The sequence below is a fragment of the Sinocyclocheilus anshuiensis genome, unplaced genomic scaffold (assembly GCF_001515605.1).
Source record: "Sinocyclocheilus anshuiensis isolate Anshui unplaced genomic scaffold, SAMN03320099.WGS_v1.1 scaffold1107, whole genome shotgun sequence".
In the NCBI taxonomy this organism is placed as follows: Eukaryota; Metazoa; Chordata; class Actinopteri; order Cypriniformes; family Cyprinidae; genus Sinocyclocheilus; species Sinocyclocheilus anshuiensis.
This window is the reverse complement of record NW_015544191.1, coordinates 76,961-86,813: the sequence shown is the minus strand read 5'-3', so window position 1 is coordinate 86,813 and position 9,853 is coordinate 76,961. Positions and strand designations below refer to the sequence as shown.

The 9,853-nt window shown below is 46.1% G+C and overlaps 1 protein-coding gene across 1 annotated transcript in view; it reads right to left on the bottom strand.

The window, feature by feature from the left end:
• The window catches only part of LOC107696501 (protein unc-79 homolog), a 53,434-nt gene that overhangs the window by 16,518 nt on the left and 27,063 nt on the right, over positions 1-9,853 (bottom strand). Inside the window, exons 15-27 of the mRNA XM_016496860.1 lie at positions 9,612-9,802; positions 9,189-9,335; positions 8,598-8,763; positions 7,201-7,312; positions 6,989-7,068; positions 6,763-6,911; positions 6,466-6,623; positions 4,508-4,689; positions 4,223-4,424; positions 3,267-3,446; positions 2,981-3,049; positions 1,584-1,873; positions 1,325-1,507 (exon numbers count right to left, since the gene is read on the bottom strand). Of these exons, the coding sequence (XP_016352346.1) occupies positions 1,325-1,507; positions 1,584-1,873; positions 2,981-3,049; positions 3,267-3,446; positions 4,223-4,424; positions 4,508-4,689; positions 6,466-6,623; positions 6,763-6,911; positions 6,989-7,068; positions 7,201-7,312; positions 8,598-8,763; positions 9,189-9,335; positions 9,612-9,802 (2,109 nt within the window). The remainder of the gene's footprint in view (positions 1-1,324; positions 1,508-1,583; positions 1,874-2,980; positions 3,050-3,266; positions 3,447-4,222; positions 4,425-4,507; positions 4,690-6,465; positions 6,624-6,762; positions 6,912-6,988; positions 7,069-7,200; positions 7,313-8,597; positions 8,764-9,188; positions 9,336-9,611; positions 9,803-9,853) is intronic.

Genomic DNA, 9,853 nt, shown 5'->3' with positions numbered 1-9,853 from the left:
CCAAACATGATCAGTTTTACCAGGGATGAACTGCTGAACATTCGGCAGAACACACCACAAAATCTTCTGCCAGTTTTCGATTATTTGGACGTTTTGCTGAACATTGTAGTTGGCAGAGCAGCGGCACTGATCAAACGCTTCAGGACGTGCAGACGGGGGAAGAGAGCCGGCGTGCTCGTGAAGCTCAGACAGCGCGGATTTTGAACGCCGTTGCCTAGCATCCATCTGGCGAAGTTTCGGTGCCATACCTGAGCGATCGACTGAAATATTTGTCCTCTGGTTCTCCGAAACAGACGTAAGAAGCATCATCACCGGCACCGCACGTGAAAAATTATTTCCTGACTGCACGTGAACTCTAGTCGGAAAGCTCTAATAATGTGGATTTTCTGTGCGAGGGCGCCCTCTGGCGTCCAGTATGAATGAAACAGACATCATGTGTTTATAGTGCTAAAGGTCAATCCATAATGTTTTGGGGAATTTATATTTATTTATTTATTTTTTAATAAGTATCGGTTTAGGCACCGGAACCGTTTTAAAAGTATCGATTTGGCACCGGTATCGAAAAAAACCCAAACGATACCCAACCCTAGTGCAGTCTTAACAACCTGGAGCTCAACACGCTCAAAACAATGGAGATGATAGTGGACTTCAGGAGGAACCCCCCTGCACTCCCCCCACTCACCATCATGAACAGCACTGTGGCTGCAGTGGAGTCATTCAGGTTCCTGGGCACCACCATCTCCCAGGACCTGAAGTGGGACACTCACATAGACTCCATTGTGAAAAAGGCCCAGCAGAGGCTGTACTTCCTTCACCAGCTGAGGAAGTTCAACCTGCCACAGGAGCAGCTCACCGAGTTCTACTCGGCCGTCATTGAGTCTGTCCTGTGTTCATCTATAACTGTTTGGTTTGTCTCAGCTACCAAATCAGGCATCAGAAGACTACAACGGACAATCAGGACTGCTGAGCTACCAAATCTGACCTCAGAAGACTACAGAGGGTAGTCCGGACTGCTGAGCGAATCACTGGTACAACCCTCCCTTCTCTCCAACAACTGTACTTATCCAGAGTGAGCAAAAGGGCTGGCAAAATCACTCTGGACCCCTCACATCCAGCACACTCCCTCTTTGAACTGTTGCCATCTGGTCGACGCTACAGAGTACTGCGCACTAGAACGGCCAGACACAGGAACAGTTTCTTCCCTCAGGCAATCTATCTCATGAACACTTGACAATAAACGTGCAACACACAACACTATTATACATTTATTTATTTAACACACATACTTTTTTTTTTCAGCAAAGGCCACAGTTAGGATGAATACCTTGTAGAGGATGACGAGGAGGGCTCTAAGCCACATCTGTCTAGTGTGAGGTTTGAGGGCCCAGAGCGAGCAGCGTGGCGGCTCCTGGAAGTTGGGCCTCAGCTGCGGACACGTGCAGTACTTCAGTACCTGCACCACCAGCGGCAGCAGATGTTTGCCCAGACCGATGTTATAGTCCATCACCTGAGGAGACAAAACAATCCGTCAGGAACACCATCACGCTCCTCACAAAGAGTCGAGCGCACAGGGCTGAGCTCACCTGAGCGATTCCTGCGATGAAGGCGTTGAAGCAGGTGGAGGAGCGCATTTTCTGAGGGGTGATCATGAAGCATCCCATCTGCTGATCGTATCCCAGCAGGACGTAGAGATGCCGCTTGACAGTGTTGAAGGCTTTGGCGCTGCCGATGTCTGCCTCTGCGCTGCTTTTGTCTTTGGCCATGAACTTCATGAGCACCATGATGAGCTGATGGACGGTCTGGTGGTCTATGCCTGCGTCCTCCGGCAGCAGATCCTTAATGACGGAGTCGTCCTCTGGAGGAGAGCTCTCTCCTGCACGGTAACAAGGTGTGGCGTTGTTAGTCTCCTCTACAGATGCTCTACAATGTTGCTATTTGAGCATAAAAAAGATCTGCAAGTTTACAAAGCTCAAAGTCCACTCCAAAGGGAGATATTCTCTTAACAGAAACAGAAACAGAAACCTCAATTCAAGAACTACAACAAACGGCTCATTCTTCTAGATATTATGTAGTCACAAAGTCACTAATTTAAATGATCCCTGTCCACAGGCGAGGCCTGGTTGAGCTGCGCTAGAATAGCTGAAGAAGAAGAGCTGCTTTAGTGAGATAGTGTCCGGCTGCAGCCCCGCAGCGCCTCATGATCACCCGTTTCAGGCTGGAAGTGAGGGGTGAAGTTATTAAAACATAACAACATAGTGGAGCGCATGTGAGTTGTCTGTAATGTTTCTGTCATTATCTGGTGAACAATTAAAATTGTTGTCATCTTATATATTTTTCAGTATTTTTCTGCGGACAGTTCTATTACATTTTAGGTTGGGTGTTCTAACTGGGCTTTGTGATGTAGCCACTTTATGTTTAGATTTTTTTTTTTTCATATATTTAATGCTTTGTTCTAATTCTATTACATTTATTGTTTGTGGGTTTATGTTATGTTACTCTACAGTGTATTTCCAGAATACAGGGCCAGCCAACCAATCAGAGCACATTTTGTATTTTGGAAAGAGGGCCTTCATTGAAACAGGAACTAAACAGAGCGTTTGAGACCGAACGGGAAGAGAGCTGCTGCAATAATATAAAATATGAGAAACATAATTTTTTTGTTTTTGGAAAAATCAAGCATGAAAACCTATTCTAGCACACCCCAAAATCAAGACTTTGTGAAACTGCATAATAGAACCCCTTTAAACTGATGTGTGGGTGACCACACTTGGGGTGATGATTCTGAACTCAACTAAAGTACTGATGAATATAATTATACATAGCAAATGAAGATTAATATACAGCACATGCTGAAAGGAAGAACTGACGCCTAACAGTGTGTCCAAACACCACCATACATGTACAGTATTTTCACTGTTAATGAGTCATGAGTGACCGTCGATGCTGTGCTGCTATGCTTGACGAGGTTAGTGTGCTTTACTTGTCAGGACTTTCTCTAGCATGTTTCCCAGTGAGGGCGCCGACTGCTCTTGTCTTATGAGTCTGAGAGCTGAATCCAGAAAAAAGAGAAACAGAAAGTGAAGGACATCTTTGGTCAATTCAGAGACAAATATTTGAGCAAAACAATCATTCCACTGTTGAGCTCAAGTGTGTGACAGATACTGATGGGATGTTCTCATGCAGGTCAGCAGATTTATGAATCCAGCTGAACTTCAGTCACATGTGATGGAAAAGCAGCACAGCTACAAGAGGTTCAGGTCACTCACGCAGTTTGTTGCACAGTGTCTCCGGGAGGGAGAAAGTGCGTTTGGACCCGGATGAACCCTTGACGCTTTCTCGTAGCGAGCGGACGCTCTTCTGACGGTTGCGGGCGAAGCGAGCACGTCTGATCTTCCACATGGCCGCATCGCTCAGGTTGGCCACATTAGTCCTCACCGCTGTGATCGCTTACAGAGCAAATAAAGACATGATCAACTTGGTGTATAATCAGGTTTTATGAAGGTACATTTAAGACTTTAACACCTTTTCAAGACCAAGTAAAGAAAATGTAAGAATAAATTGAAGGGAACACAAGTCAATATGTCCTCTAAATGTAAATGTCCAGGGGGAACAGTTTGAAAATACATCGTCTAACAGATCTCCATGACTTTACTTTAATAGCTCTGCTTCAAACCACTAGAATATAGAAATAACTGTTACTGTATCTTCTGATCACACTGCAACAAAAGTGCTGTTCTTTCTCAATATTTCTGTCATCTTAATTCAAGATATATTTATTTGAGAAGCAAAATGACTCAAGAAGTCTTGTTTTATGAGAAATGTATCAAAGTGGAGTGAACTTATGATTAAAACAAGAACAAATACCTGCCAGTGGGCTCAGAAAAATCTACTTAACTCAAAGGTAATTCAAGTTTTCATACCTAAAACCTAAGTGACAGATATTTGTTATAAGCATAAATGTAATTATGTTCAGTTTCTCAGAAAGCAAGACTTCATATGTTCATTTTGCATCTCATGCAAATGTATATTGATTTAAGGATGTTTAGATCAGATTTATTTTTTTCAGTTACACTTTATGAATTTAAGACTTTCTGCTCTGAATTGAGACCTTTTTAAGGCTTTAATTTGTGGACGATGAATTGAGACCTGCAGAAAGCCTCTTCATACTCTACACACACTCTATAGACGTGCTGACATGAACAGTTGACTGAAGCACACTCACTGGTAGGAAAAGGAAACTCTTTGTTGCAGTCGAGGTGCAGCTGGGCCTCGAGCGACAGCGTCTCGAAGCGGTTGACGAAGAACTCCCAGCTCAGAGCGGGGATCTCCTGTCGGAGCGAGTGCAGCAGCAGCAGTTTGCTCAGGATGACGGGCCGGTCCCTGACCACCGTGTCAAACTGGAAGTCCAGGCACAGACACAGGCCCTGGTGGAGGACACACAAACACACGTTAGTCCCGGTCCCTTCGTGACGTGACGGGGACACTGGTGCGATCAGGTCTCTGTCACCTGCAGCGCGGGCCGTTTGATGGAGTCCAGCAGCAGGCGCGCTCTGGTGGCCACGGCGGGGTTCACGTCCTCGATGCTGGCCAAGAAGCAGCAGAAAGCGTGAGCCAGAGAATACTTCAGCACGTGGCTCTTAGTGACCGAGCCCATGTCCAGAAACCGGCACAGGACAGCCACGCGCTCCACTGAAAGAGACAGCCAGAAATAATATCATCAAACACGAACAATCATTGATGGTGTCTGATGACATCTACAAATATATAGTTCAGTCATGAAACTCTAGATGGCGCAGGCTGACGGGTTGTTGACGTAACTGATGATATTCAGAGAGTTAAATGACTTGGCACAAGCTGATTGGTTCATGCTGCATATGCAGCCAATGAGCTTACTGCCTTGCATTTATATGGCTGGCTAGCATTCACTAGAGATTCCTGCAGCGCGCTTTCAGAGTTCTCTGAAACCCTCCACCTTCCCCAGCTCCACCTGTATAGATCTGCTACGGGTTATTTTATATGCTATTTGTGCAGCAGCAGCATGTCTTAAATACTCACGGCACCGTATCGCCGTATGCATTGGCAGTAGCAAGTTCCTGTACTTGCTTGCAGCAGCAGCAATAATCTACAACTACAGCAATAACCAACAGCAGCAGCAATTCAGCAGCAGCGTAGCAGATCTGTTCCGCCAAGACCAAATACATTAACATTGTCATATCCATCACCATGCTAAAATCTTCCGAGAGTTGTCATGATTGAACTGTTGTTATCATCAAAATATAGAAAGAGTGTGCTACAAAAAAAGTAACTCATAAATGAAAAACAAGAATCTGCATGGCACTTAAGTGGGCTAATTTATTAAAAATGTTGTTGGCCAATTTTTTTTGGTTTTAAACAGCTTTCCTCCAGGTATAAATCAATTATCCACAGAGACTCATTTGTAATATATAAAAATGATCACATTCATGGTTGTGAGTCTTGCAATTTGTTGTTTTTCATTTAATGCTGTCATCAATTGGCCATCATGACACTAGTGTGCCGTGCCGCTGGGATCGTTCTTCTTTAGCCGGCTGTGGGGCTTTGAGAGATGTGTAACGCTGAACACCTGCTGAGAAATATAAAAGCTTTCTTGGTTCTCTTATGTGATCCCTTTTGGTTCGCTGTTATTTTTGGTTGTTTCTTTGTTGTTCTTTAGGTTAAACTTGTTGGCTTTATGTATTAGTTTAGTTCGGGATTTACTTTGTTTGCAGGCCTGTACATTATGTTGAAAGTTGACTGTATTATTTATTCTTTATCAGTGTTTCCTTTATTGATATGTGTTGTAAAGTTTATTTTCGTTAATTAATATTTCTTTGATCTGCTATTGTTCTCGTCGACGGTGACACTAGTGTGTGTGCTGTGGGTAGATGCAGTGTGGTTTTTAGTGCATTAATATCTGGTTATTATTGTGTTGTAGGTGTTTTCTTCCTGGCAGGTGTTCAAGAGTCCCGTATCCTCGCGTCTCTGTGATCTTCAGGTCTGTAGACCAGGCTCGGGTTCTTCTTCAGTATGCAGCTATGAGATGTTTTACTCAAATCACTATCACTGAATATAAGCACTAATAATAATTTGCAGATTGTCTGTCAGATCCAGTAGTCGCTGCTGACCGTTTTGATTGTTGGTGATTTCAACATTCACATAGATGATGTAGCAAACAGCACTAACTCGTCGTATGGTCACACTGTGAGCAGTAAATGATGAACCCTTTACACAATGCGTCAGTAACAGCCTTTCAATCCTCTTTATCTGCACAGGTCGTGTCTGTGTTTGTGTTTGTCTGACTGTAGCTCAAGGTCACAGCTTCTCTCTCTCAATCACTGTAAGAGGCTCCAGTTAATCCCACAGTGCTCCAGGAGCCCGAGCGCTAATCATGGCAGCAAAGTGTTTTAGGAAATGAACAGAAAGGTGCGGATGTGAATGCAGTCAGACCTGCTTCGAAGCGAATCTTCCAGTCCTGACTGTTGAAGCTGCTGTCGACCAGCCTCCAGAAGATATCTGCACCGTGGGACAGAGCGAGCGCATGCAGGAGCTGCAACACAGCCAGAGACGCCAGCTGACAGAACTCTGACCTCAGCATGGACCACAGGCTGGACACAAACAACAATCAGCCATCTGAATATGAAACGTGCCATTCAGAGAAACACCCCTGACCATAATCTGCCATGATATGATTTTAACTACGTCATGGAGCGTTACGGCAGGTTTGCTGTTATTATGAAGTGGTACCTGGGAATGAGCATCTTCTCCTGTATGTAGGCCAGGAACTGAGGCTGATCTTTCCTGGCATGATACAGGCATTCTCCGTGCAAACACAGGATCTTCAGACAGCTGAGCATGTTGAAGAGGATGTCTGGCTCCTCAAACTTACTCATCTCCTACAAGAAACATCGCAGCAGACTCATGAGAAACATAAACGCCGCACAAGCCTGACTGAACAGAGTGAGATGTTTACCTGCAGAATGGTGTACAGAAGCTTGAGAGAAACAGGAAGCTGTAGGTACGAGAACTTCCTGTCTGCACTATTCTTTAATGCTAGGGAACAGAACACAGAAACAGAAAATGTAATGCACTAATACATGGCTAGTACACAGATCTGTGAACGTATGAATATTTAATGAAAAACAATGCATAAACAATGATTGCTATTGGAAACGGAGCACATACGCGGGATCTCAGGAGAGGGGTTGTGGCTGCCGGGGTTTTCTGACGGAGCGTCTGCTTTATCTGCTCCATTCTCTGATTTAAGATAGTACAAGAGAGGACTGAGTACACATCCCTGTGGGGCACCAGTGCTGAGTGTGAGTGAAGAGGATGTGTGGTTGCCAATTCTAACCACCTGGGGTCTGCCAGCCTTGTTTGAGTTGTTTTTCAGATCTTGTTTGATCTGTTTTTGTTTCTGTTTTGCTTTGTCTGTTTTTGTTGATTAAATCTAGTTTCTCCTGCACTTGGACCCTGACCCTGTTTTTCTACGGTGCTCCCTTACCGCTCTGTGACAGAATTCAGCCAGCCAACATGGGTCCAGCAGGGAAGTTCCTCAACATTCGCCAGGGAGACTGGAGTATTGAGGATTACGCCAGGGACTTCATTGGAGTGACGGAGCCCGCTGATGTTCCCTTCGAGGCGGCGGAGCTCGCTTCAGGCCTTCCCGAAGCGGCGGAGCCCGCTGATGTTCCCTTCGAGGCGGCGGAGCTCATTTCAGGCCTTCCCAAAGCAGCGGAGCCCGCTGATGTTCCCTTCGAGGCGGCGGAGCTCATTTCAGGCCTTCCCAAAGCAGCGGAGCCCGCTGATGTTCCCTTCGAGGCGGCGGTGCTTGCTTCAGGCCTTCCCGAAGCGGCGGTGTCCGCTCACAGCTTCCCCGAGGCAGCGGTGTCCGCTCACAATGCTCCCGTGGCGGCGGTGCCCGCTGATGTTCCCTCCGAGGTGGCGGGGCTCGTTTCAGGCCTTCTCGAAGCGGCGGTGTCCGCTCGCACTTCCTCCAAGGCGGTGGAACTCGCCTCTGGTCTTCCCAAAGCGGCAGTGCTCGCCTCTGGGGTTCCCGAAGCGGCGGAGCCCGCCATTGCCCGTTCCAAGGTGGCAGCTGCACACACACCGCTGGTTCTGCCCTGGGTCCCCATCCCACCGGCTCTGCCTCAGTCCCCAGGTCCCCCTCCAGCACACGGACCTTGGACCCTGACCCTGTTTTTCTACGGTGCTCCCTTACCGCTCCGTGACAATCCTAATCTGGGATGGCCTGAAAGTGAGCACATTTACAGCTAATGTTCATTTTTAGGGTGAACTACTCTTTTAATAATGCTGCGGGCTAATATGACGAGAATGAAATAAGTACTGGATTTGTCAAAGTTAGTGACTCAAAGGTTTGAGTCTGTCACTGTATTTTAAATGTTTTTCTACATTAGTATGATATAATATATCTCAGGTAACCCGTTGGCAGTGATGATGTTGTGACATCCAGTCAAAGTTCTGGCTACACGAGTCGGTGGAAGGGCTTTAAAGTACCATTAGCTCAGTATAAAGACAACAGAGGTCAAGGAAGAGCCAGCGATAGAACAAACGAGTCTCACCACCAGTCGTGTCTCCTCGCGCGGCGTCAGTCTCTGCAGCAGATCACAGGCCAGATGGTAGCACAGGATACTGGACTGACACAGACTGCACTCCAGAGCCTTCTCGTCCTTCTGACAGGTGTGCGAGCCACCCCACGGAGCCTGCAGCACGCTGTTGATGGAGCTCCTAACATGATTTAGGAGAAGTGTTATATTCATAAAATATCATCATGAATAAACACAATAGGCATGTATAAACAGAATTGCGGCTCATCCCTTCCGTCCTTTTCTGCAGTAAAACCTCCCAGTTCAGAGTTTGTGCTCCATCACACACAAGCCAGACTTTTTCCAAAATTCTCTACTACATGAACATGTGTGTGTGTGTGTGTGTGTGTGTGCTTACGTATATATGTATGTGTGTGTGCTTTCATATATATGTATGTGTGTGTGTGTGTGTGTGTGGGTGCGTGTGTGCTTACATATATATGTGTGAGTGTGTGTGTGTGTCTGTGTGTGTGTGTGCTTACGTATATATGTATGTGTGTGTGCTTTCATATATATTACTGTGTGTGTGTGTGTGTGTGTGTGTGTGTGTGTGTGTGTGTGTGTGTGTGTGTGTGTGTGTGTGCGCTCACGTGAAGCCACAGCAGCGCTTGCTCCTGCACTGATGCTGGATATCCACTGAATCTACAGCTGATGAATCCAAACATCTCCTCCATGGAAAAGGGCAGCGGACACAACTCAATGTCAAACATCTTACTGCAAAGAGAAACACAACAAAGAGTGAGACAAAATAATAAATCTGTGCCTCCTCAAAAAAAAAACCCTCTCATCTCAGAGAAGATCAGTGAAACAGCTTTGACTTTGTGAGACACAAAATGAACAGAAACATTGTGTGTAAGAGTGACAGGTGAGCAAACACACTGATATGAAGCTCTTCACTGAGCAGATGGAGACTATGGAAACACTGACAGGTGTCACTATGGCAACACGTGTTATTGGACACAGAGGACACGTGTCTGGTGTGTCATGTACCTGAGGACCTCACGAAACTCCCTGAGCTGATGGTCAGGAACTTCAGTGCGAATCGCCTCCAGCCACTCGGGCATGAAACACTCCCACAGCGGCTGACTGATCACGTTATAGGGGATCAAACACAGGATGCGGTTCAGTCCTTCCTTCAGCTGCGTCACCGTGCTGCACGACTTATCCCAGTAAGCGCCCACCTGCGCAAGCGCAAACACACACACACACACACACACACACACACACACACT